Source organism: Scyliorhinus torazame, chromosome 11, assembly GCF_047496885.1.
Source record: "Scyliorhinus torazame isolate Kashiwa2021f chromosome 11, sScyTor2.1, whole genome shotgun sequence".
NCBI classification, from domain to species: Eukaryota; Metazoa; Chordata; class Chondrichthyes; order Carcharhiniformes; family Scyliorhinidae; genus Scyliorhinus; species Scyliorhinus torazame.
The window spans coordinates 21,519,337-21,546,297 of NC_092717.1; the positions used below are offsets into that span (position 1 = coordinate 21,519,337).

Below are 26,961 nucleotides of genomic sequence, written 5' to 3' on the forward strand. Positions count from 1 at the left end.
GAAAGGGTGCGGTCTGTGCCAGCTATCTCTATAGCGTAGAGGGAAAGCGGGTCTGGAACCTGTAGTGCGGGGGCTGCAATGAGGACTCTTTTCGAAGCATCCACAGCATCCACATGCTGCGGAAGCCATTCCCAAGGGGCTCCTTTCTTTAGGAGGTCTGAGAGGGGTGCTGCCTTGCTGGCGAAACCGTCAATATGGTTTCGGCAGTAGCTAATCAGTCCTAAAAACGACTGGAGGGCTGAAACATTCTGGGGAAGGGGTAATTTGGCAATCGAGTCAATTCTTTTGTGCTCGATCTCACGTTTACCGTGCGTGATAATCGTACCCAAATATATCACTTTGTTTTCCAAAATCTGGTCCTTTTTTGGGTTTACTTTGCAGCCAATCTGTTGTAGGAATTCCAGGAGTTCGGACAGAAGCTCGATGTGCTCTGCCTTGGTGTCTGTCTGCAGTAATAGGTCGTCCACATACTGGACCAGACATTCGGGGCAAAAAAATTTCAATAATCCATTTGCCAGCTGTCGGTGGAAAATGGAGGGGGAGTTGTGGAATCCTTGTGGAAGGCATGTCCACGTGTACTGCTGACCTTTAAAAGTGAAGGCAAATTTGTATTGGCCCGCTTTTGCCAATGGAATGGACCAGAATCCGTTACTGACATCCAAAACCGTAAAATATCGTGAGTTGAGTCCCTGTTTGAGCATGGTCTCGGGACTTGTGGCTACCATGGGGGCTGCTGTGGGGGTGACTTTTTTGAGTTCCCGGTAATCGATGGTCAGTCGCCATGATCCATCGGGCTTTCTCACTGGCCAAATCGGGGCATTATTAGTGGAGGCTACTGATCTAAGTACGCCCTGCTCTAATAAGCTATCGATAACTTTTGAGATTTCTCCCTCTGCCTCTTGGGGAAATCCGTATTGCTTTTGGGGTCTAAGGTCGGGTCCTGTGATTTGAACGGAACCAGTCACCCGGCCACAGTCGTGTTTGTGGGTCGCGAATGCTGTCCTGTGCTTCTGCAGAACTGCCCTAACCTGCTTGTCTGTGCTAATCGTGGTCGGATCAAACCAGAAATTGCCAACTGCGCTAATCTTGTTTGCATATTCACCTATTGTGAGCGTTGCGGGGGCTCTTGCGGATTTTGCCATTCTCCAAACGCATTGGTTTACCGGATCAAATGAAAGGTTGTGGGAATTCATAAAGTCAATTCCCAAAATGTGTTCTGCTGTGTGGGGTAGGTCGACTAAACCTATGGGGTGCTTTGTCGTTATATTGCCAATCTGAATGGGTACAGGGGCTGTGATGTGTCCCTGCTGTGAGTGGCCTGTGAAGCCGCTGAGGGTGATGGTGGCTGTAGTGGGCCACGTGTCTTTCTGAAACATGGTGGAGGAATTAATTGTGGTGCAGGACCCTCCTGTGTCCCAGAGAAATTTGATGGGCTGTCCCCGTATCTTTGCTGCAACTACTGGTCGGCCGGACCTATCCCAAAGGGTGTCGCAGACCCAACTGGGGGAGCCCAAACACAGTCAGTCCGTTCCGTTCAGGTCCGTCTGATCTGAACGGATGCTCACACTATGTATGGGCTCTGTCCTATTCTTATTCAGAGTGCCTGCCTGTTGGTCTCTCTGTGACTTTCGTGGGGCATTGCATTCTCGTGCAAAGTGTCCTAACTGTCCACAGTTGTAACACTCCTGTGGCTTTTTGGGGGGGCTGTTCCTGCCTTCGTTCACCCATGCGGGGTTCTGGTGCGTTTTCACCGCTTGGATGTCTGCTTCTGCCTGCTGTTCCTCGGGTTTCCTAACTGTGGGTTTGTTTTGGACAGATTGCTCCCAGGTGCGGGACAATCTCTTTAAAACCCATTTCTCATTATGCGCTTCTTCTGAGGAGTCATAGTTGGCACAGGCTTTTTGTCCTGCCTCTGTGGCATGGGAGATAAGGGTGCGGGTCCATTTGGCCATACCTTCTTGGGACAAATGGGCGCGGTCTGGAATACCGAAAACGGTTGTAAAATGAATCCACAGGCGTCCAGCAAACGCTGTGGGGTGTTCCGTCTTTTTCGCCTGCACTTATTCAGGCCTTCTACTGGATCACCTCTGTTGTAGCCGATCGCCTCTAGGATCGCTGAGTGCATCTCTGCAAGGGTGCCTCCTCCTACATTCTGTGGGTCGGGAAGGGCTGCTACGACCGAAGGGTCTAAACTCAAAACCGTGAGCTTCACTTGCTCACGCTCGTCCAGGCCGTACATGGTCGCCTGCTGCTTTACTCTGGCAAAGAAGTGGTGGGGTCTGAGGTGGGGAGGAATGGTGTGATCTTGTCGCGCCCATCCCGTAATTGGGTCATGGTTAAGGGGGTTGTGTACAGGAATTCTGTGTCTCCTTCCGATGTGACTGTGCAGTGGGTGGTTACTGGGTTCATTGGTGCCTGAACTATCTGCGATGTAGGGAATTGGGGCGCCTTTCTCTTCTGGGGCTTTCCTTTCGCACATGTTCCCTGAACATATCTATGCGCGGTCTCATTTAATTCTTCCCAATCCGGGCAGTCTTCTGTATCTAACTGGGATCCAAAGGTGCTATGGAATCCATTCTGAACTGAAAGCAAAGACTGCAGTTCTGCAATCTGCTTCCGGCACTTTGCGTGATCTAATGAGCTTTGTCTGTGCTCTGTGGTGGCAGCATGGAGTGCTCATAATGCTGCTTTCAGGTCGCTACACTGCCTTTGCAATGCCTCTACCTGTTTCTCTGTTTCCTCTCTTACCAGGACTGTATGTTGCGTGTCCTGATAGGCCTTTTCGTACTGTGTCTGGAAGCTGCTTAGGTGCGCCAGACAAGACTGGTGTGCCCGCTTGGCATCATCCACCTCTCCGTCCTTTCCTGCTAACTTCCTTCTCAACTCTACGTTCTCTTTCTCAACCTCACTTACATCGACCTTGCTCGTTCGATGTACTCCTTCTATCTCTTTACGGAGCGTCCGAACGACCTCCTCTGTGCCTCGCAATTGTGCCAAACAGGACACGATTGCCATCGGCTTGCGAGCTTTTCCCAAGCTTTTCTTATGAATCTCTGACAGGTTCTCCCACCAAGTATGTCCTATACTCCTGGGTCCTGTTTCCTTATTCTCACAGAACTCACTCCAAAGGGGCCATCCTTTCCCTTTGAGGTACTTCCTGATTTCCTCTTCCCAAACGGAACACTGTCCTTCTCTGCTGCTGGTCGCTGCGACCACAAATTCTTCAGGGTTCATGAGGCATTGCATTGCCTGCATTGCCACCTTTCCTCTCTAAATACTCTCTTAAAATTTGGAACGAGGGGTACTAAGACGGTGCTGTAATTACGGGTACGGCTTTCGCTATTTTCCGGAATACAAACTCCCGACAGTTTTTTTCGCAACAAAAATCTATCAGTTTTACCTTATAGCCCTGTTAGTTACGCATGCATTAACACACTTCCGAATTACGAGGATTGATCAGAACTGCTTGAACACTTGTGGTTTTCTGTTCCCAATTGGATCAAAGGTGCAAGACAATGCTTCGAGTGCGAGTATTTGCAGTTAATTAAGTGTTTACATATCCAGAGATAGGGGTAACCCCAGGTTAAAGAGGTGTGAATTGTCTCAAGCCAGGACAGTGAAGTCAGTATTCTAACCGCTCTGTGAATGGTTCCTGAAAAGAGCTGTCACCTTAAAGTTTTTGTACTAGTCCTCTCTCACACTACCACACAGAATTTTGCATGCATAGAATTTACAGCGGGGCGGTCTTCTGCCATAGTGGCCTAGTGTCCCTGCTCTGGATTCAAGTCCCTGCAAGAAGCTCTGGATTCAAGTCCCATTAGAGGACTTGATAGCTGCGGAATGTGCATGCCTAACCTGGCCAAACAGGTTGATTGTCAATGTTTAAATCCTTCCAACATGTCTTTGGCAGGCGCTAAGAGGGGGAGAGTGTGCTGCTCGGCCATGCTCGAGGTGGAGAGCTGTGCCTCAGGTCTTCTGGTGACAGGCTAGTGACCTGTTCCAGAGGGAAAAAAACACATACCAGTCTGTCGGTCAGGAGCCACACTTGGGCTGGGCTGGAGGAGGTGTGGAAGGAAGCTTCTCTGAAGAGCGTTTGTGGACCAAGTGTGGTTTTTTTTTTTAACAACTGTGAACAGCAGGGTCATGGTCACCCGAGACTAGCTTTCAATTCCAGATTTTATTGATCGAATTTAAATTTCACCAGCTGCCGTGGCGGGATTTGAACCCACGATCCCAGAGCACCAGTCTGATCGCAGAGCTGCAGTCCCGCGGGTGGGCGCTAGGGTGGGGGGGGGGGGGGGGTGGCGAGGTGTGGCGCAGCCGCAGAAAGAGGCGAGGCGGGGGGACGGAAGAACCTGCCCCTGCAAGGCCCGCTGGGATCTGTAGTCTATCGTTCCGAGCTGACTGGGGAGCCGGGGAGGCGACGGACTACAAGCCCCATGATGCGCCGCGCGGCTCCTCGCCGGCCATTTGAACCGTCAGGCGGCGGCGGCGGCGGAGTGAAGCCCGGGCCAGCGCTGAGCGTGTGAGTTCGATCCGTCTGATTTAAACCATGTGAGCCCCTGGCTTTGTTTTGTGCCCAGTTGAGCGGCTGTGTGTTGCTGGAGCTGCAGTTTACAAAACAACACAGCAAATGTTTACCATCAGCCAGGCTGGGGGGGAATAAACAGCAGCTCCTGGGGAGGGACATGTTCAACTTGTCATGGCTGAGTCACCCGTCCAACAATATAAACACGGATCAAACGTGGTCCTGGTTAGGGGGGGGAGAATCTTTTAATTTTCACATGTGCTCAAAAATTATTTTTGTTTCCCTTAACTCATCACAAGGGGTCTTTTCAAAGGATGCAAGAAGTGTGCTGGCAATCTGAAGTGGTACCAGTAGGCACTGGAGATGTTCAGCGCCAGCAGCACCTGGGTAACAGGGTTAATGTTTCAGGCCTAACCCTTCATCAGCACTGAAATGCTCCTGTCTCTCTTCCCACAGATGCCTCCCGACCTGAACATTTCATGCCATTTCTTTTAAAGGGTTGTATTTATGGATAAACAAAATTAGGACCCTTTGGGTCGGGGGTGAGGATTACTGCACACAAACAGGCCATCTGGCGGATCAATTCTGTGCATGTGTCGTTGGCGCCCCCGCCACCCCCCCCCCCCCCCCTGAACCAAATTGTTTAACTTCCACTTTTTCTTTTTGCTCATGTGTCAACGTTGTTTACGAGGCCAGCATTTGTTCCCCTGGTGAGGGTGGTGGTGAACTGCTGCTGTGAATTGGTGCAATCCATTTGGCGTAGGTATACTCAACCGTGCTGGTAAGAATTTGACTCGGCCATAATGAAGGAATGACGATATAGCTCCCAAGTCAAGATGATATTTGATTTGAGGTGAACTTGCAGATGTTGGTGTTCCCCTGCATATTCTGCTTGCTCTTTCAGATGGTAGAAGTTGTGGGTTTGGAAGGAACTGTTCATGGAGCTTTGCCAAGTTGCTCCAGCGCATGTCGTAGATACACATGGCTGCCACTGTGTGCTGATGGTGGAGAAAGGGAATGTTTAATAATAATCTATGTTAGTGTCACAAGTAGGTTTACATTAACACTGCAATGAAGTCCCACATCCCCAAGTCGCCACACCCCTGTTCGGGTACACTGAGGGAGAATTCAGAATATCCAATTCACCTTTTAGGATCTGTGGAAGGATACCTGGGCACCCGGAGGAAACCCACGCAGACACACGGAGAACGTGCAGACTCCGTGCAGATAGTGACCCAAGCCGGGAATTAAACCTGGGTTCCTGGTGCTGTGAAGCAACCGTGCTAACCATGGTGCTACCGTGTTGCCCCACGTTTGGTGGATGGGGTACATCTCAAGTGGGTTGCTGTGTCCTGGATGGTGTTCAGTTTCAGTGTTGCTGGAACTATGTTTATCCAGGCAAGTGGGGAGGGTACCATCGCACTCCTAACCTGTGCTTTGTGGACAGGCTTTCGGGAGTCAGGAGACGAGTTACTTGCTGCAGGATTCCCAGCTTCTGAACTGCTGTTGTAGACATGGTACTGAATGAATGGCATTGGACACTGCGCAGTCATCAGTGAATGCCCTCACTTCTGACCTGATGGAAGGAAGGTCATTGCTGAATCAGTTGAAGTTGATGGGGCCTATGACATTACCCTGAGGAACTCCTGCATGAAGTGCCTGGGGTGAGATAATTGACCTCCAACAACCAAACTCTTCCTTTGTGCTAGGTATGACTCCAAACAGTGTAGCGTTTTCACACTGATTCCCATTGAACATCAGCTGTACTTGAGCTCCTTGATGACACACTCAGTAAAATGCTCCTTTGATATCAAGGAAAGTCATTCTCATCTTACCTTTGGAATTCAGCTCTCTTATCCATATTTGGATCAAGGTTACAATGAGGCCAGGAGCTGAGTGATCCTAGTGGACCCCAAACTGAGCATTGGGAGCAAGCTCTCGCTGAATCAATGATGCTTCATAGCACTGTCAACAAAATCTTCCATTATTCTTACTAATGAGTGAGAGAAGACTGATATAGTGGGAATTGGCCGGGGCAACACGGCGGTGCAGTGGTTAGCACTGCAGTCTTATGGCGCTGAGGTCCCAGGTTCGATCCCGGCTCTGGGTCACTGTCCGTGTGGAGTTTGCACATTCTCCTTGTGTTCGCATGGGTTTCGCCACCACAACACACAGATGTGCAGGGTAGGTAGATTGAACACACTAAATTGCCCCTTAATTGGAAAAAATGAATTGGGTGCTCTAAATTTAAACAAAAATGGTGGGAATTGGCCCACTGGGAATTGACGTGCTTTGTGTTGACTATATCTGGGCAATTTTCCACATGGCCACGTAGATTCTGCTGCACCTGTACAGGCTATCTTTGGAGCATGAGTCTTAAGTACTGGAGACAGAATATTGTCAGGTCCCCCAGCCTTTACGTTTGCTTTCATACGTAGGAATTAGAAACTGGAAAAGGCCATTTGACCTTTAGAGCCAGGTCTGTAATTCAATAATTTTTTTTTTTTTTGGCTGATCTTCCAACTAAACATCGCCTTCCTGTGCAATCCCCATATCCCTTAATTCCCTTAGTACCCCAAAACCAGTTGTCTTGACTGAGCATAAACAGTTCTCTCAAGTGGGCAATTCCAAAGAGTCTCAACCCTTTGAGGGAAATAAATTCTCATCTCCATTCTAAATAACTGATCCTTTATTTTGAAACTATGGCCCGTGTTCTAGATTTCTCAGCCAGAGGAAACATTTTCTCAGCATCTAGCCTGTTAACCCCATCAATAATTGTACATGTTTCTTTTTTTTATGAATTGAGAGTACCCAATTAATTTTTTTTTTCAATTAAGGGGCAATTTAGTGTGGCCAATCCACCTATCCTGCACATCCTTTTTGGGTTGTGGGGGCGAAACCCACGCAAGCATGGGGAGAATGTGCAAACTCTACATGGACAGTGACCCAGAGCCGGGATCGAACCTGGAACCTCAGCGCCAGAAGGCAGCAGTTCTAACCACTGCGCCACCATGCTGCCCAGAATTGTACATGTTTCAATAAAATCGCCTCTCATTATTCTAAACTTCTGGGAATATAAAGATAGTCCTCTTAATCTCTCCTCATAGGACAATCCCATTATCCCTGGAAATCCATATTTCAGCCAGTGATCTCGTCTTTTTAGACTGCTTCAATGTAACCATCCTTTTTCAACTTCCCATTTAATTCCTTGGTGATTGTAAATAGGGGCTGGTTTAGCTCACTGGGCTAAATTGCTGGCTTTTAAAACAGACCAAGGCAGGCCAGCAACACGGTTCAATTCCCGTACCAGCCTCCCCAAACAGGCGCCGGAATGTGGCGACTAGGGGCTTTTCACAGTAACTTCATTTGAAGACTACTTGTGACAATAAGCGATTTTCATTTTCAATATGTACCGTCTTCTTGCAGTCTTGCTCAGCATTGGAAATGATTCCTATTTGCATTGTCATCATTATTAACTTGCCATAATCTTGAAGTTCTTGATTAGATGGTACAGTTCCTGTGTCGTGCTGAATGTTACCAGCTTTCCAACAAGTTAGTGGTGAGTTAGCAGACCCAGCTGTGAGGATGACACTAGTGCCGTGACAGGTGCTCTTGGTTCAGCTGGGTTCAGGGTTGGACAAACAGTTAGAGATCTTGTTATGGGGGTGGTGCAGTGGTTAGCACTGCTGCCTCACGGCGCCGAGGACACGGGTTTGATCCCCGGGTCACTGTCCGTGTGGAGTTTGCTCATTCTCCCCGTGCCTGCGTGGGTCTCACCCCCACAAGCCAAAGGATGTGCAGGGTAGGCGGATTGGCCACACTAAATTGCCCCTTAATTGGGGAAAAAAGAATTGGGGGCCTAAAAAATTGTTTTTTTTAATAAAAGGGATCTCATTATGACTCTTCAATAAATCTCACACTCTGATTTGCCTATGTACATTCTTTCAGATTCTCAAATGATGCACTGCACTGTGTGACATTTTCAGCCTCCTCTGAGTTCTTCCATTCGCTCAGTCGACAGGTAGCTGAGCTCGACAGACCAGGAAACTCCCAAATATAATCAAACAGATTTGATTGTTGGTGGTTAGAATTTTTAGAGGTGACGACAACTTAGATTTAAGAAAGTGGTGTAGTTTCTACCCCTGTCCAGATGTATATTCTTCTGATTTAACAATGGAAACATTTGTTTGCATAAGAAATGCAGAGAATCTTATGAACGATGGATTTCCTTTTGGTTTGCTGCTTGATTGTCTGTTATTGCCGTGCACAGGTTGACACGATTACAGGATGCCTGGACGGTCCACCATAATGCCTGTGATTTCCTTCAACTCTGTGGATTCAGCAGTGTCTTCACTGAAAACATGTCATGTGTCTATTAACACTGGAATTGAAGCCGTAACAGATGTTGCACTTGCTCTAACTGAACATGAAGGTAGGTGTGATGAAAATAAGTTTTTTCTCCCGGGGTGGGGGGCGTTGTGGTGTTGTGGGGGGTATAGTGGATGGGGGGGTGGTAGGGTAGTAGGGAGTGGAGGGGCTGTTGTGGTGTATGGTGAGTGGGATGGTAAGGGGTGGGTTCGGTGGGGGCCAGTCGGGGAGGCAGGGGAGGTGAGGAGGGGATTGGGGTAAGTTAGAGCCTCTGGATAATTGCCATGTAAACCTCACTTGGGAAATTCCGAGAGGGATTCCCCAGTACAACATCAGGGTACCTCTCCAATCTGATGTTGGGGATCTTGGAAGTTTCGGCCCATTTTGTTTTTATGTTGGATTAAAGAACCCCTGAGGACTTTGGGAAGGCTTGTATGATTTCCAAAACTCAGGGTACAAGGGGCTGGCTTAGCACGGGGCTAAATCGCTGGCTTTGAAAGCAGACCAAGGCAGGCCAGGTTCAATTTCCGTACCAGCCTCCCCGAACAGCCGCCAGAATGTGGCGACTAGGGGCTTTTCACAGTAACTTCATTTGAAGCCTACTTGTGACAATAAGCGATTTTCATTTAATTTTCATTTCAAGGGTTAAGTCTTCCTCCTATGATAATGCAGTCCCAGGTATTTGGTATATTAAATCACGTTGTGGTTAACAGAAAATGCAGGATTTCCTATGGAAGCTTCGTCCCTATAAAAAGTATTGGAAAAAATTTTGAATCACAATTGTTGAAGGAGCCTGGCTGATACAGCCATTATTCCACTGGTAGCTAAAGTATTAAAGCTGTTGACATTTTGTTCACTTCAAAGAAGTTGGATGAGCTTCAAAGAGAGTATCCTCTTAGTTTATGTTCATTGTCATGTATAATGAAGGCATGTTGAGCTGTACAAACGGCACAGACTGTAATTGTTAGTGTGGGTTTTATTTATCGTACTATCAGAGACTGTTTATTTTGAAGAATTGGCCAGTGAGGCTGGATAAATAATGGCTCAGACCTTCCAACATCCAGATTGTTGGTGATGGGCATATGATCGAAGATGTACTTTGGCATCCAATGCCTGATTGTGGACCTTACGTGGGAATTGTCCAGGGGGTTTCAGTTTCCGATGGGTAGTTCCTCTACTCCCCAGGACCCACCACAGAAATCTCTGACTCTAACTCCCACGGGGCTTACCTGGATATTTACCCAGGAAATGTGAGACAGTTTAAAACCTGGGGGCAAATTTTCCAGTCCTGCCCGTCGTGGTAATCATCGTGGGCAGGATGGACAATTTGATGGACCATTGAGCGGACTGTTGATCTCGGGCGGGAATGTCCGGCGTCAGGACAGACGGGCAAGACCAGTAAATCCCACCCCCTAGCCTAACACTCGGGTAGCTAAACAACTGACCACCCTCCCCCTTCCCCCGGCTACCGGCCTACCACAGCTCTACTCCGCTTCCACAGAGTTCCCAGTGGATACTGCGCTGCACATTTCTGTGGAAGCTGGGCGTAGAAGGTTTTGTTTGAAATCCGCCAAATTGGGGGAATTTTCGATTGCAGTGCCAATCCGATGATCATTACCGCTGCCCGGTGATCCGAGCCAATATATACTCCTCAAAAAATTGGGTATGTTACAGAGAGAACTTGCATTTGTATCTTTCGCAATTTCGGGTTGTCTCTAAAATATTTTACAGGCACTGATGTACGTTTGAAGTGCTGTATTGTCAGGAAATAAGGCAGCCAAATTGAGCGCAGCAAGCTCCTACAAATTAAGCAAGGAGTCAGGAGGGCTAGAAGGGGTCACGAAAAGTCATTGGCAAATAGGGTTAAGGAAAATCCCAAGGCTTTTTACACATACATAAAAAGCAAGAGGGTAGCCAGGGAAAGGGCTGGCCCACTGAAGGATCGGCAAGGGAATCTATGTGTGGAGCCAGAGGAAATGGGCAAGGTACGAAATGAATACTTTGCATCAGTATTCATCAAAGAGAAGGAATTGGTGGATGTTGAGTCTGGAGAAGGGTGTGTAGATAGCCTGGGTCACATTGAGATCCAAAAAGACGAGGTGTTGGGCGTCTTGAAAAATATTAAGGCAGATAAGTCCCCAGGGCCTGATGGGATCTACCCCAGAATGCTGAAGAGGCTAGAGAGGAAATTGCTGAGGCCTTGACAGAAATCTTTGGATCCTCACTGTCTTCAGGTGACGTCCCGGAGGACTGGAGAATAGCCAATGTTGTTCCTTTGTTTAAGAAGGGTAGCAAGGATAATCCAGGGAACTATAGGCCGGTGAGCCTTACATCAGTGGTAGGGAAATTACTGGAAAGACTTCTTCAAGACAGGACCTACTCCCATTTGGAAGCAAATGGACGTATTAATGAGAGGCAGCATGGTTTTGTGAAGGGGAGGTCGTGTCTCACTAACTTGATAGAGTTTTTCGAGGAGGTCACAAAGATGATTGATGCAGGTAGGGCTGTGGATGTTGTCTATATGGACTTCAGTAAGGCCTTTGACAAGGTTCGTCATGGTAGACTGGTACAAAAGGTGAAGTCACACGGGATCAGGGGTGAGCTGGCAAGGTGGATACAGAGCTGGCTAGGTCATAGAAGGCAGAGAGTAGCAATGGAAGAATGCTTTTCTAATTGGAGGGCTGTGACTAGTGGTGTTCCGCAGGGATCAGTGCTGGGACCTTTGCTCTTTGTAGTATATATAAATGATTTGGAGGAAAATATAACTGGTCTGATCCGTAAGTTTGCAGACGACGCAAAGGTTGGTGGAATTGAGGATAGCGATGAGGACTGTCAGAGGATACAGCAGGATTTAGATCGTTTGGAGACCTTAGCGGAGAGATGGCAGATGGAGTTTAATCCAGACAAATGTGAGGTAATGCATTTTGGAAGGTCTAATGCAGGTAGGGAATATACAGTGAATGGTAGAACCCTCAAGAGTATTGAAAGTCAGAGAGATCTAGGTGTACAGGTCCACAGGTCACTGAAAGGGGCAAGACAGGTGGAGAAGGTAGTCAAGAAGGCATATGGCATGCTTGCCTTCATTGGCTGGGGCATTGAGTGTAAGAATTGGCAAGTCATACTGCAGCTGTATAGAACCTTAGTTAGGCCACACTTGGGGTATAGCGTTCAATTCTGGTTGCCACACTACCAGAAGGATGTGGAGGCTTTAGAGAGGATGCAGAAGAGATTTACCAGGATGTTGCCTGGTATGGAGGGCATTAGCTATGAGGAGCGGTTGAATAAACTCGGTTTGTTCTCACTGGAATGACGGAGGTTGAGGGGCGACCTGATAGAGGTCTACAAAATTATGAGGGGTATAGACCAAGTGGATAGTCAGAGGCTTTTCCCCAGGGTAGAGGGGTCAATTACTAGGGGGCATAGGTTTAAGGTGCGAGGGGCAAGGTTTAGAGGAGATGTACGAGGCAAGTTTTTTCCACAGAGGGTAGTGGGTGCCTGGAACTTACTGCCGGAGGAGGTGGTGGAAGCAGGCACGATAGTGGCATTTAAGGGGCATCTTGACAAATACATGAATAGGATGGGAATAGAGGGATACGGACCCAGGAAGTGTAGAAAATTGTAGTTTAGTTGGGCAGCATGGTCGGCACGGGCTTGGAGGGCCAAAGGGCCTGTTCCGGTGCTGTACATTTCTTTGTTCTTTGTTCTAACTAGCAATTAAATATTGAACAGATGCAGTGAGCGGGATTCTCCGTCCCGCCAGCCGGTCAATGGGATTTCCCATTGTGGGCAGCCCCACACCGTTGGGAAATCCCTGGGTGAGGGTGCGCTCCAGGCGTAACAGAGAAGCCCGACAGCGGAGAATCCAGCCCAGTGTTTCTAGTGACATTGACTGAAGGATGAATATTGGCCTGAACATTGGGAGAACCTTCCTGCTCTTCTTTGAATAGTGCTGTGGGATCTTTTACATTCACTTTAATGAGCTGATCGGGTCTCAATTTGACATTTCATTCAAAGATGATACCTCTGAAAGTGCAATAATTAAATGTATATTGCTGTAATTAAAATGTATGTTGCTGCGTATTCGTTTTAAGTAGCTGTACATCTTTTTTCCAGTTTTCCAATGAAATATTTTCATTGCTTTCAAAAATGTTAATTTTTTTTTCTTTGTGCTTTCACTTGTACACTGAGGGAATTATTTTAGTCTAGAACAATAAAATATGCTGTTCTGCTTTGGCCAACATTTCTTTTTCACTCATCCCTACAAAAAAACAAATTAGCTGCTCGTTCATTTCAATTGTTTGTCAATTGTGCTCGAACCCACAAACTGAAGGCTCTGAAAGGCAAGAGGTGAAGCTAGAATCATTGTTCAAGATGGTTTCCTCCGGGTTTTTCGGTGCACCACACCGGGGTCATGCGCTGTTTTTGTTTTGTTGTGCAGGTAACTTTGTCTGCTCGTGCAAATTATTTGCATTTCCGCTCATTATCTTCATTCCATACAGCAGACTTCAATTGTGGAATCCACCTGTTGTGGATTCAACTCCTAATAAATCATTCAGTTAAAACTTGCTTGTTTGCTTGGTCCCTGAAAAGAGAATGTTATTCACATTAGAAATATGCTACAGTGGCTCCTTATTCGAATAATCTCATAGGTGAATCAAAGGAGAAGTTGTTCAGTGTGACCAAGTTCAGCCGTATAGAGGAGGCTGGTGGATGGAGACTGATTGGGCCTCCATTCAAGGAAGAAATGGAGGTGTAGAGAGGAGATGCTTAGGATCAGGAATCTGGAAACCTGTGACGTGGAGAATGGTGTTGGAAAAGTCTTAAATGTAGGTTGGAGGAATCTGGGCAAGGGGAGAAAAAGTGATCAAGATAGGAAAAAATAAATTCTTGGGGCAAGAACAGGCTGAAAGGATGTTTCTCCAGGGTAGCACTGTTTGTGGATCTTGGGAAGGAGGTACAAGCATGCTGTGTGAGGAGGAATTCCTTCACCCAGAGAGTGGTGAGCCTATGGAATTCACTACTACAGAAAGCAGCGAGGCCAAAACATTATATGTTTCCAAGGAGTTAGATATAGTTCTTGGGGATAAAGGGATCAAAGGATATGGGGGGAAAGGCAGGAGCAGGTTCCTGTGTTGGATGATCAGCCATGATCATAATGAATGGCAGAGCAGGCTTGACGGGCTGAATGGCCTACTCCTGTTCCTATTCTGTATGTTTCTAAATGTGGGGTTGGGCCTAAGCTAAATTGGGAGTGGGGGTGGAGAGAAAGATCGTCAGAGGAGAAGAGATGAGTGATGACTGCGAGTTGGCATTCAGCCTCCACAAAGTTCATGTCTGTTTTTTTAATACATTTAGAGTACCCAATTCTTTTTTTCCAATTGTCAATGTGAGAGTACCCTTAAGAGATGGGTGTTGAAGAAATGTACCTTTAAGAAATGGGGGTTTATCAGCGATGTCAGAGTGTGGGTGGAGTTGGGCTGTCTATCAGCTTTTTTCTTTAGTTTTAGGCTGTTTGCTGCAGGGTGTGTTTTAGTTTTGTTTTCAGAGCTGGATAGCTGCAGTCACAGCCAGAAGGGGTATTAGCCTCTCTCTCTGTAATCTAAAGACTGTAAATCGATCCTTTGGTGATTTAAAACGAATAACTGCTCTCAGTAGTGACTTTAACCTGATGTGCTTCTGTTAAAAGTTCTTTTTTAAGTCTTATGGATGTTAAAAGGACAGCTTAAGGATTACGTAGTGTTGTATTCTTTGGGGGTTGTATTTGAATTAATGGTTGCTAAGATGTTCACTGTATGTTTTATAAAGGTTAACTTGAGTTCATAGAATAAACATGGTTTTGCTTTAAAAAATACTTTTCCATTTATGCTGTACCACACCTGTAGAGTGGGCCGATGCTCCCTATACCACAATCTATTAAAAGTTGTGGGTCAGGTGAACTCCATGATACACTTTGGGGTTCTCTAAACCCTGGCCCATAACACAATTAAGGGGAAATTTTAGCGTGGCCAATCCACCTGCCCTGCGCATCTTTGGATTATGGGTGTGAGACCCACGCAGACACGGGAGAATGTTCCAACTTCACACGGACCGTGACCTGGGGCCGGGATCGAATCACTGCTAACCACTGCACCAACCGTGCCGCCCGAGGTCTGTTAGTCAAACAGCAGGCTTAATGACAATGTCCGGCTTGGGGCTCAGAGAAGAGAATCCTGCAAGTTCAGAGGGAGGAAGGTCCGATTGAGTAAGGTGGGTGGGGTGGGGTGGGAAGAAAAAATTGAGACTGTTGATATCATGTACTTCCCAGTGAGAGGATCAAGGGAAGATGACGTCAGAAGGAGATGACCAGGCAAAATGAAAATTATGAAGGTGGGAGGAAGTGTCTTGTGCAGCGGGAGGACTACTGGCCAAAAGGTGAACTTGGATTGCAGGCGACAGAAGAGCTCAGCGTCATGTCAAGCTCAATTCATTGAAGCGCGCACTTAAGGATTTTTAAAATCCCCAGATCATAATTAACTTTAGTGTCCACAACGTAGATATCACGCATGGATGAAAACCACTAATACAAACATGGGAGGATGGCTAGTTTGACATAGTATTTCCAGATGTTCAGTTTATGATGACTTTCTGGTTCTGTTAGTTCCACTTTGATGCTTGGTCTGTACATCAAATTTCATGCAATGCTTCTAGAGGTTCTGAAGAATTAATAAGTGCAGTTGCTTTGCAAGATTTTAAAATATATGGTGATGTCTGGTTACAATATTGATTTAAAAAAAAAAAAAAAAAATTTAGTGTACCCAATTCATTTTTTCCAATTAAGGGGCAATTTAGCGTGGCCAATCCACATACACTGCACATCTTTGGGTTGTGGGGGTGAAACCCACACAATCACGGGGAGAATGTGCAAACTCCACACGGACAGTGACCCAGAGCCGGGATCGAACCTGGGACCTCGGCACCGTGAGACTACAGGGCTAACCCACTGCGCCACCGTGCTGCCCAACAATATTACTTACCCATTGGCACAGTATGTAGATTTGCTGCATTTTAACTTGCTGTATTTGTCTAATGTGACAGATTGGGTTCAAACATATTTTAGCAGGGTCAGTAATGATTTAAGTAACCTGCAATAATTATTTTACGCTCACAGAAAAACTCAGAATTTCATTATTAACGTTGGTTAAAAAAAATCTTTATTGCCGGCAGTGATGGTTGGCACCTGGAAGTGACATTTTACAAATTTAGTGGAATGTCAAATCATTTGGTCTGGTCGTTGCAAGCGAAGCCCGATAAATACAGTTTGTAAACCCCAATGTCTGTCTAGGAGCCAAACAACCAAGTCAGATCCAGGTGCGATCCCCACTGTGCACGGAATGGGTAGCGATGGTACAGTTTTCTGGAGCTAAACCCCCTTCTGAGGCTGCAGCCTATAATTGAACTGGGGGCAGCCAGCAGCAGGCCAGGGAGTCATTGACGACTCCTTTCCATCACACAAACACAGACTCGATATCATGGGTCATCTACAGCTGTGGCCACAGGCACCCTGTAGAAGGGTTCTCCTTCTGAGATTGTCTTCATTTTGAGGTGCCCCTGCAGCCCCCTGTCTGCCTCAGCAGCACCCACCTCTCTACATTGGACTGCATGCCAGCCATTGCAGCGAGCCCCATGGACCTCCCATATCTCACCTCTCCACCACACTTAATTGGACGCAGCTTCCAGTGACGGCTTCTTAATTAGCTACTTGCAGGAAGATCGCGAGTCGTGTCATGCCCTTGTAATTTTGGGATTCCTGACCCAGAGTTAAGGCCAATGTCAGGGTCCTGATGATCTCCGTAAAATCAAGCCGTACATGTCTCAATGAGGATTCTTTGATCTAATTGAAGAGGCTCATTGTATTAAGCCTTTGCTTGAAGACTCTCTACCCCTGGGTTGATGGAGTGAGATCAGGTTTGGCGGAAGGAATCTCGTATGGAGCTTAATTACTGCCATATAATATGTTGGGCTGAATGGCGTAGTTCTGTACTGTAAAGTTTCATGTCATTCACCAAGGTTTTAGTCTGTCCACCTCTTGCCTCAATTGGTGTAATTCTGACTTTTGGATCACGGAATTCTGTTCTTTTAATTCTTCTCTGTCCCGCCCGCCTGGCAAGGTGCAGTTCTTACTCATCCCCTCTCTCATTAATCTGTTGCCAACCTGATTTACTTGCTGTGATTGTAAAATGTAGCAACTTCTCCTCCCCCAGTAGCTGTTGCGCCCACACACAGCCTACAGAGCACCTTTCTGGTGTTGCCTCTGCTGGTGCAGGATAGTTGGAAGTTCTCGCCCAATCCAAGACCCCGTTACTGATGAGAAGACTTGGGTCTAAACAACTCCAGCCGTTCCTTGGGGCTAATTAAGCGCTTAGTGATAGAAGAGGCTGCACCCCCCAGCCTGCTGGGATCTGAGCCTCATGGCCCCAAATTTCTATCCCTGTGGAGGTGCTCACTCTGTCCTGGTGATGTATTTTTCTTACGTAAAAGGCTATTACTAATTCAGCTACGACTAGATAGACTAAGATTGCTGGAAAGCATTTCGCAAGGTGCCAATTTCTGCCTGTACGGATACGTGGCCGTTCAACCTCAAGAGCTGTATTTGTTACTCATGATACCGTCTCCTCCACTTGGGGCGCCTACACACCCTAGGTGATTGCTTTGCTGAACATCGCCTTTCATTCTGTGAGCGTGACTTTGGGCCTCAGTTGGTTTGCCATTTTAATTCTCCATCTCACTCCCTCACTGACCTCTCTGTACTCTGTCTCCTGCACTGTTCCAGTGAAACTCAACACAAGTTCAAGGAACAGCATCCCATCTGTGAGTAGCATTTTTTAAATCTTTCGGCCTTAATCACCTTAATCATAAACACCACTCCCACTTTCACCAACACCAGTGTGTGTTAATGGGTTCTGCTGTTGTCATTTACACCTCCTCTGGACTCATTTTTAAATGTCTTCATTGTCTTATTACCACCCCCTTTTACCTTGCACCAATCATCCCTTTTGTTCTTTTAATTGCTCCTACCTTATACACGTACACATTTTTTGTTGTTGTAAAGCAGTGAGTTTTGATGCTGAAATATTTGTGACTTAATAAAGGCAAGTTCCTTAGTGTGTCAATTTGTTATTAATTGTGACATTTAGCTTACCATGGATAGATATTGTAGATAATAAAAATAAGGATATGCTTCTGGGAATGTATTTATCTAGACTGATCCTTCATGGGAAAGCTATAGATTTTGTTTAGATGAAAAGGGAAAAAAAAATTAAATGTGGAAATGCTGCTGAATATCCGGCATTTTATATAGAATTTATAGTGCAGAAGGAGGCCATTCGGCCCATCGAGTCTGCACCGGCTCTTGGAAAGAGCACCCTACCCAAGGTCAACACCTCCACCCTATCCCAATAACCCAGTAACTCCACCCAACACTAAGGGCAATTTTGGACACTAAGGGCAATTTATCATGGCCAATCCACCTAACCTGCACATCTTTGGACTGTGGGAGGAAACCGGAGCACCCGGAGGAAACCCATGCACACACTGGGAGGATGTGCAGACTCCGCACAGACAGTGACCCAAGCCGGAATCGAACCTGGAACCCTGGAGCTGTGAAGCAATTGTGCTAACCACTATGCTACTGTGCTGCCCACAGTATATTTCCAATCACCCACCCTTTCAGCATTCCGAAGGGATTGTTCCTTTTGTGACATACCGATTAATTCTCCCATCTCTCATCTTCTTACGTCAGCGTCCCATGTAAGTGCGGGAAATGGAACATTTACCCTTTTACCTCTTCGCTTCCGGATGAAACAGATTTGTACTTTTGCTACTTTTGTCACGGAATGCAGCCTGCTCCACACTGGGAGGCAGAATACAGATTGGGTGGTTGCTTTGCCAAATATCTCCATTCAATTCTTAAGTGTGACTAAACCCCTGTTTGCTTGCCATTTTAATTCCCCACCCCGCTCCCACTGATTAAGGAGACCATCCGGCCCATTGAGTCTGCACTACTACCTTGGCCTACTCCCCTGTCCTATCCCTGTAACCCTGTGCATTGATCAAGGCCAATCCACCTATCTTTGGACTGTGGGAGGAAAACCATGCGGACAAAACGCCACACAGTCATCTAAGGCCTGGGTCCCTGGTGCTGTGAGGCAGCAGTGCTAACCACCGTGCCACCCCCTTTCAGCATACCTGTACTTGCTTAAAACCTGCATCCATAAACCTCCTGTTCTGGCAAAAGGTCAGAGAGCTGAGGTGTTAATGCTGTTTCTATCTCCGCAAATTCTGCCTGACCTGGTGGTGAATATTTCCACCATTTTCTATTTATATTATTGAATGCTTGAGATATGAAATAAAAATTAAAAGTGGAAATGCATAAATGACCAACCAGTGTCTGAGAGCATTTCTGTGATTAATAGAGTAGTTCTGCCATTCTGTTACTGTCTTTCCATTTACTTAGCAATGGGTTAAAATCAGAATCAGTTGCAAGGGTTGTTGGTTACTGTGTGGCAGATGTTGGCTCCACACATAATGGGGCTACAAGTTGCTGCTATGAGGTTCGGTGGTTTGATTGTGTCAGTATATTTCAATATTTTCCAAGAGCCAGTACAGACAAGGTGGGCCAAATGGCAGATTTCTGTGTTGTATTATTCTACGATGTTAGGATTATATGATTAATCCATCCAGTGCTTCATCAGAATTGCTTATGTCTTAAAAAGTCACGTGAACTATGTCAGTGACTTTCTGGTAGTGTTTTGCCAAATCAGCAGCCATGTGTCAAACAGCAATTTTATGTTAGGACATAGTACAGGCAAAACTTTCTTTGTTTTGGTATTTTTAGATAAATAGTAAGTTCTGCAAACGCTTGTCCATGTACTATTTTTGTCCATTTCCCAGTTTAATATTTTGTTAAATCTGTTGCTTTACACCCTGGATCTCAGTCTAAGAGGTAATATGTCCAAACCAGTAGAATAGCAAATGAAACATCAAAGATGAGGCTATTAATGTTCAAGTATTTCAATGTAAGCCAGCTAGAAAAAATGGTTTATTTTCTGCCAAATATTTAGCAGAATGACAGAATGTCAAATTAGGAGAAAACTGCCAAATAATTGAAGCTTTGAAAGGCAACGTATTTTTATTCTAGTTTACTGTGAATAAAACCTGTTGCTTATTAGTATATCCAGTAGAGAAATTTGTATGAGAAGGAAGGCAAATGTGGCCAATACACAGCTCCATTGTCTCTTGTCGCCTGAGTTCAAATCCAAACCAGAGGGATGGGCTGAAACATTTGTCTCCCTTATTGTGGAATTGTAATATTGAATATTTTCAATTAAATAACGAGATTAGAGATTCAGGCGATAAACCTGTTCATAATTCTATGTGGATTGACAATTTCCGACGATTTAAATAAATTGTTTTGCGAAAAGTGAAAGGACCAATAGCGGGAGGGTGCTTTTCAGGGTCCAGTTACTTTTATCAGGGTTCTGACTTGCTAAGATTTTCCTCTGAGCATATCTCTATGCTATAAACTATTTGGCAACCCAGTACTTGTGATGGTTGAGACTATTTATGTGTTATTTCTGCACAGAATGAAGCAATCGACACTAAAATAACTCAATGGTTAGATGCTTTTTATAGTACAAAGCAAATGTTGCTGTGGACTAAAGCACTTTATTATGGTATTCTGCTTTTAATCTACAATATTCTTGGTTTTGCATTCTTTAATCATAATAGTGGATGCAAAATGTGAAAACATTCTTGATCCCACATTCCCATTCAAATCTTTTAAATAACTTACAAATGAGGTGACATAGCTTTTTTTGTTAAAATGTGCCAACCAGATTAAATAACAGTGCCTTAAAAAAGTGGATTTTAAATTTGTTCCAGGCATTTACAAATATTTCACCCCGCTAAAAATATATAAACAGGGGTGGCACGGTGGCAACCACTGCTGACTCAGTGCCAGGGACCTGGGTTCAGTTCCAGCCTTGTGTAGAGTTTGAACTTTCTCCTCTTGTCTGTGTGGGTTTCCTCTGGGTGCTCAGGTTTCCCTCCGGGTGCTCTGGTTTCCTCCCACAGTCCAAAGATGTGCAGGTTAGGTGGATTGGCCATGATAAATTGCCCTTAGTGTCCAAAGGTGTGCAGGTTGAGTGAGGTTGTGGGGATGGGGCAAGGAGTGGGCCGAGTTGGGGTGCTCTTTCAGAGGGTTGCTGCAGGCCAGGTGGATGAATGGCCTCCTTCTGCACTGGCGGAATTCTACGATAGAGGACAGTGGAAGTCTGGAATTCAGCATCTGAAAGAGTGACGGAGGCAGAAAAACCCATTATAAAATAAAATTAAAAAAAATCCGATATCCACTTCAGATGCTGCAATCAGCAGGGCTATGGACCGAGAGCTGGAAAGTAGGTCTACTCATTGGCGAAATTTGATTATAGAATTCTGCCGTTTGAAATGTTTTTCCAACCTCTGCCTACCTCTCTCTGTAGCCCTTTGCTTCGCTTGTGAATAAGCTTGCAAGGTCATGTTCTGTTGTTAGTATGTTGCATGCACTAACTGCATTGAATATTGAGGTCGCTTTAGTGATTTGACACAAATGCATTGGTCCACCTTGAAGATAACAGGAGTTAAATAAAGGGAAAACTAATGTTTCTATCCACTTAACGTCCAATAATTTCACCCATTTCAAGTGGCTTAGCAGCATTTGCATTTCACTACAGACCATAAAATGTGCTATACTTTTCCAGCTCCTAACAATGCAGTGACTTATGAATTTGTTCCCGATTCCTTGTCACAAAAAAAATGTTCAAGCTTTTTTTTTTTGTCTTCACCCACTCATCCCTGATATTCCTTTGATTTAGTAGTTCCCAAGTACATTTTATAAAACCCATCTAAGTACCCAATATCTCTGTATCATGGTTGGGAAGATATTGAAACATTTAAGAAGTGATGAGCTTTAAAAAGTTGTCCAAGTAGCGATTCCATGAGATACCACTAGTTAATCACATTTAGGTTAATACCACCATTGCTACTTTCCCTTCATATGAGATAAATTATCAAGTGTTTCAGTGTTAAGAATAAATCTTCTCTCTGGAGAGAAACTTCATAAAGTTTACACCCATAATCCAGTGAGATTTTCCCTGTGGTTGACATCAACAGGGTGTACAAACCAGGTCATATTTCTTTAAAAGAAAGCAATCAGTTCATGCAAAATAAATCTGCATGTTTACTTGGTCATCCATTCATGCACTTGTCATGCATTCATGCACTTTTGTTTTGAAGTGCATGCTCATTCCGTAGAAAATGAACGATACATAAAAGGTTTGCTGCTCATTTGATTTAAGAGCTTTTGTAATTCAAAGAGAGAAATTGAATCCTTTCATGAGTTGGATAGGAGCAAAGGCCAATGTACTTAACTCCACCAGATGGCACTCCTGTTGGAGGAACCCAACAATGGAAAATCTAATGCTGCTTGGTTCTTTTGATTTTTTTAAAAAAAAGAGCTATTTGAAAGCAGCTTGTATCCTCAAAACTGGATGTTATGTTTTGTATACTATCCAATTCCATGTGTAAAATTTCCAGCCTGTTATTGTGTGTATTGCATCCTCAAGTTGCTCATATACCTGTTTAGAGTCAGATAGATGGATGTGTTAAAACGAGATTAAATATCAGAGATTTAGGAGAGAAAGCACAAGAAAGTTTTTTTTACATAATGGGCTGATTGAATGTGGAATGCATGGTTGGAGTTAGGGATTGAGGCAGGACACTAAGCACTAAGAATGGATTAAATGTGTGAAAGTAAACACTCACATGGAATAGTTAGGCCGAGCAGTCTGTTTCCATGTTGTAATTTCAGAGTAATAAATTTCCTCGTAATTAACATGCCAACTGTTTTCATTCCGGTGTTATGGAGGAGTGATGTCCTTTTGAGTCCTTAAAATCTAATTTATTAAGCAGAGTTTCAGTTAAATCAGAGCTTAATTGCTGGATGAGCAAATGATACTAATTGGAAAATACAATTTAGCTTTCAGGCTTTGAGTTAGAAGAACACAATATGTTTGGCTTTCTTGCTTCATTTAAGTGCAATTTCTTAAGTAGTTAGACATTCTGATACCTGTGTGAAATGAGGCATCGTGTTTTGCTAGGATTGTCTAAAATTGGAATTACGTTTTTTCTCTATTTTACTTTTGATTGAAATGTGGCATAGAGTTTGCATATTGAAATGAGTTTTGTTTTTACGTATACCCATATTAATAAATCTTTGGTGATATTCATGGTGAATTATATGCAACAATGAAGATTAAACTTGTGTAAAATGCGTTTTCCTTTGCAATAACAGAGGCTAATTGCAGAGGTAAACTCTACAAAAGTTTATTCAAAGGTTAATTTCAATTTATTGCAAGAAAGTAATACTTGCATATATATCGTGCTTTTCAAGTATGTTGTAAAGTGCTTTACAGCAAATGAAGTTCTTTGCAAGTGCGGCCACTGTTGTCATGTTGGAAATGGGCAACCAACTTCCACACAGCAAGCTCTCACAAACAGCAATGTAACACTGTAATGACCAGATAATCCATTTTTGTGATGTGAATTTAGGGATAAATATTGGCCAGAACACCAGGGATTAAGCCCCTGCTTTTCTTTGAAATAGTGACATGGGAATTTTTACACCCACCTGTAATATTTTGGTTTAACATCTTATTTGGAAAAATAGCACATCTGACATTACAGCATTCCCTGAATACCGCACTGGAATGTCAATCTTGATTTTTGTTCTCAAACCCTGAACCCACAACCTAATGACTCAGAGATGAACCTCCGCTGACAGCAATGTCAGAATTCAGTTTTGCTCATTGGGAGTTTCCAGACTTTCTAGTTCCCATATTGTCTTTTCCTACATTTTTTATAAATATAAATAGAGGCCTTTTGAGTGACAAAGTAATTTGCATTCAAAAAGGTGACATCTAAAATGTGACCTATGGAAAGTGCTTGACATAGAACTCCTTTTGGTCTATTATTGTTGTGGGGCTGGATTACAGATAATGCTGGTGGCAAGGCTGTTGGTAAACTCTATCTTTTATTGAACATTGTAATAACTAAGTACCATACAGGCTTGGCACAAGACTCAACATAGAACTGTCTTTCTCCATGCTCTGTTGTCATGTCACTGATGTAAACTAAACATTTCTATATTTATTTATTTATTTTTATAAATTTAAAGTACCCAATTATTTTTTTTCCAATTAAGGGCAATTTAGCGTGGCCAATCCACCTAAACTGCACATCTTTGGATTGTGGGGGTGAAACCCACGCAGAGAAGGAGAGAATGTGCAAACTCCACATGGACAGTGACCCACTGCCAGGATTCGAACCCAGGTCCTCAGCACTGTGAGGCAGCAGTGCTAACCACTGCCACGTGCTGTCCTTACACTTCTATATTTAACAGTAAATCTTTATACCACATCTCTTTCTCCCCACAACCCCACGCCAAAGTCTCTGACTTGAATAGACACTATTTACATTATCCATTCGCCTAGAAATCTCTGCCTCATTTATGGTTGACAGAAATAAGCATTGTTGTGATTTCCCCAATCTCACCAACTTTATTCTCATTTCTCTTGGAGGCTGAATAAGATTCAAGTTCTCCTGGTTCTCGAGAGTAACATGTGAATCTTCAGAGACCAATGGTTCTCTGTTTAGATTGCATTCCTGATCATAAGGGTTAGTTAGTCCATTCTAGTGATGGCCAATGTCCTGCAGATATGAGTGTGTGCCTATTTCTTCCCATTATCGCGTTTTCAGTCTACATGATAAAATCTTGTGTCCTTTCCATTAGGGACCCTGTCTATTCTGGTCTCTACTCCAGACTGATTCACCTGGTTGCAGTTCTGGTAATTTATGCACTCTATGGCGGTGATAATAGATTCTGGTCTGATTGGTATGATATTTATTCTCCTCCTTCCTTACTCTCTTGATATCAGTGGTTTTTAGGTATGGTATGAGCATATGTGGAAGAACAGGAAGTTCAGTCCATGGTCATCTGCCCATCAGATGAGGGAGACAAACTATTCTAAGGTGGCACGGGGGATTGCTTGATGGTGCTAAATTTATACAAGTCCTTTTCAACAAAGATTTTAACGTTCTCGCTCCTCTTTTGGCCTCTCCATTTGCTTATGGGTACCTGGGTAAAGTAGTTGTATGCACAGATTGATATTCTTCCATAAATTTCATAACCTGTGGACCATGGTCTGAAATGACACGCTCTGGAATGCCATGTATGGCAACATTTCTTTCAGTGAATTAATGACTGCTTCTGAGGTTGTAGCATGAAAACGTTTGAACTCCGTCCAAAGATGTTCCCACAGTCTGGATGGAAATCGTGATATTATCAGCGGTTCTTTTTGCTCTTGCCAATGGATTGCCCTGGTGATGCAGCTCAAAAAAATTTCCTCTCGTAACTTTGAGATCCTTGGCTGCCAAACTGAATTTCTGGCTCCAGCCAAACACTTGCAATGCTTGGGTGTCCTTGGTATATTCTTTGAAGGTTCTCGAGTCTGAGGAATCTTGAGATGACCGAGTACCTGTTGTAGATTAACAAGGCATTAACAATATTGAGATGCCTGCCCTGCTCAGTTCGCTGCGATTGTTTGAAACATATTCTGCCCATCCATTTTTACAATATTCTCTAATTTTAAAGAAACATTTTAATTCAAATTTTCCATTTTATACAATATAAAATAAGAAAGAATAAACACATTAAATAAATAAATAAATACATTAAAAACGCCCAACACACCACATCCCTTTGCAAAAGCTAATTTGCCCCTGTCCCCTTTCTCCTCTTTCCTACCCCAACAACTAAAGGTGACCAATTCCTTGAAATAAACAATAAAAGGCTGCCACCTCTGATAGAACTCCTCGATTGCTCCCCTCTTGGTGTACTCCAATTTCTCGAGTTCTCCCAGCCACACCAAGGCACTGGGTGGAGATGCCAACCTCCACCCCTAAAGTACGCGCCTCCGGGCAATCAGGGAGGCGAAGGACAGCACATCGGCCCCACTCCTGTCTGTAGCTCTGGCGAGTTTGACAACCCAAATATGGCCATTAAAGGACAGGACTCCAGCTTAATCTGCAGAATCACTGTCATGGTGCTGAGGAAGAGACCCAAAAACCCACCAGCTTGGGATATTACCAGAACATGTGCACGTGGTTAGCCGGACCACTTGAGCAGCGCTCATACCTGTTCTCCACCCTTAGCAAGAAGCAACTCATTCTGGACTTGGTAAGCTGCACCCTAAAAAACGACTTTAGGTTGGATTAAACCAAGTCTCGCACGTGAGGATGTGGAGTTTACTCTGCGAAGGGCCTCACTCCACATCTCCTCATCCAGTATGGGTCCAAGCTCCTCCTCCCACCTAACCTTAACCTCCTCCACTGACACCGAATCCTGTGACATAATCCGTCCATAAATACCAGAAGTGCTCTCTTCCTCCGATCCTGCGAGTGAAAGAACCCTCTCCATTAGGGAGGTTGGCAGCACCATGGGGAATGTCAGGAAAATCCGTTACGCAAAATTGCGAACTTGGAGGATATCTAAGTAAATCTGAACCTGAGAGCCCAATTTTCCATCAATTCCTGTAGACTGGCAAACCCCCCCTCCAGGAACAAATTGCCCACTCTCTCCAGCCCCTTCCATCAATTCCTCTAGACTGGCAAACTGTCCCTGTAGGAGCAAATCGACCCCTTTCTCTAGCCCCTTCCCTTGCCACTCCCCGAACATGGAATCCAGTAATATTCTCCAATTCTAGCTAATTTTTCATTTGCTTTTTGTGTTTGTCGTATTTCATGCAACCTCTTGTGTTGGTGGCAGGAATACGCTGCATGACTCTACAAAGTCAACAAGATTTTCATTCCCCTCTTCAGCCTCTTTAACAGGAGTGTGACAATGCAGCTTCTGTTGTTTTTTGTTTGCCGTGGTCATGTTTGTCCTTCGCAGGCGGTTCCAGAGAAACCGTCTGTGGGTTTCCTCATGGTTT

At 44.7% G+C, this 26,961-nt stretch overlaps 1 protein-coding gene and 1 long non-coding RNA gene across 3 annotated transcripts in view; one reads left to right on the plus strand and one right to left on the minus strand.

Moving 5' to 3' along the window:
• The first annotated feature begins 4,412 nt into the window (after positions 1 to 4,412).
• nsmce2 (NSE2 (MMS21) homolog, SMC5-SMC6 complex SUMO ligase) overlaps positions 4,413 to 26,961 on the plus strand; it is a 199,441-nt gene continuing 176,892 nt past the window's right edge. Inside the window, exons 1-2 of one of the 2 annotated variants that reach the window (XM_072467034.1) lie at positions 4,413 to 4,525; positions 8,799 to 8,960. In XM_072467034.1, the coding sequence (XP_072323135.1) occupies positions 8,816 to 8,960 (145 nt within the window). In that variant the 5' untranslated portion in view covers positions 4,413 to 4,525; positions 8,799 to 8,815. Of the gene's footprint in view, positions 4,555 to 8,798; positions 8,961 to 26,961 lie in introns of both variants that reach the window. The other variant, XM_072467035.1, reaches the window with a different exon arrangement.
• Positions 20,038 to 26,961, minus strand: part of LOC140385170 (uncharacterized) — a 56,023-nt gene continuing 49,099 nt past the window's right edge. Inside the window, exons 2-3 of the long non-coding RNA XR_011933301.1 lie at positions 22,736 to 22,866; positions 20,038 to 21,221 (exon numbers count right to left, since the gene is read on the minus strand). This is a non-coding gene — a long non-coding RNA (uncharacterized lncRNA). The remainder of the gene's footprint in view (positions 21,222 to 22,735; positions 22,867 to 26,961) is intronic.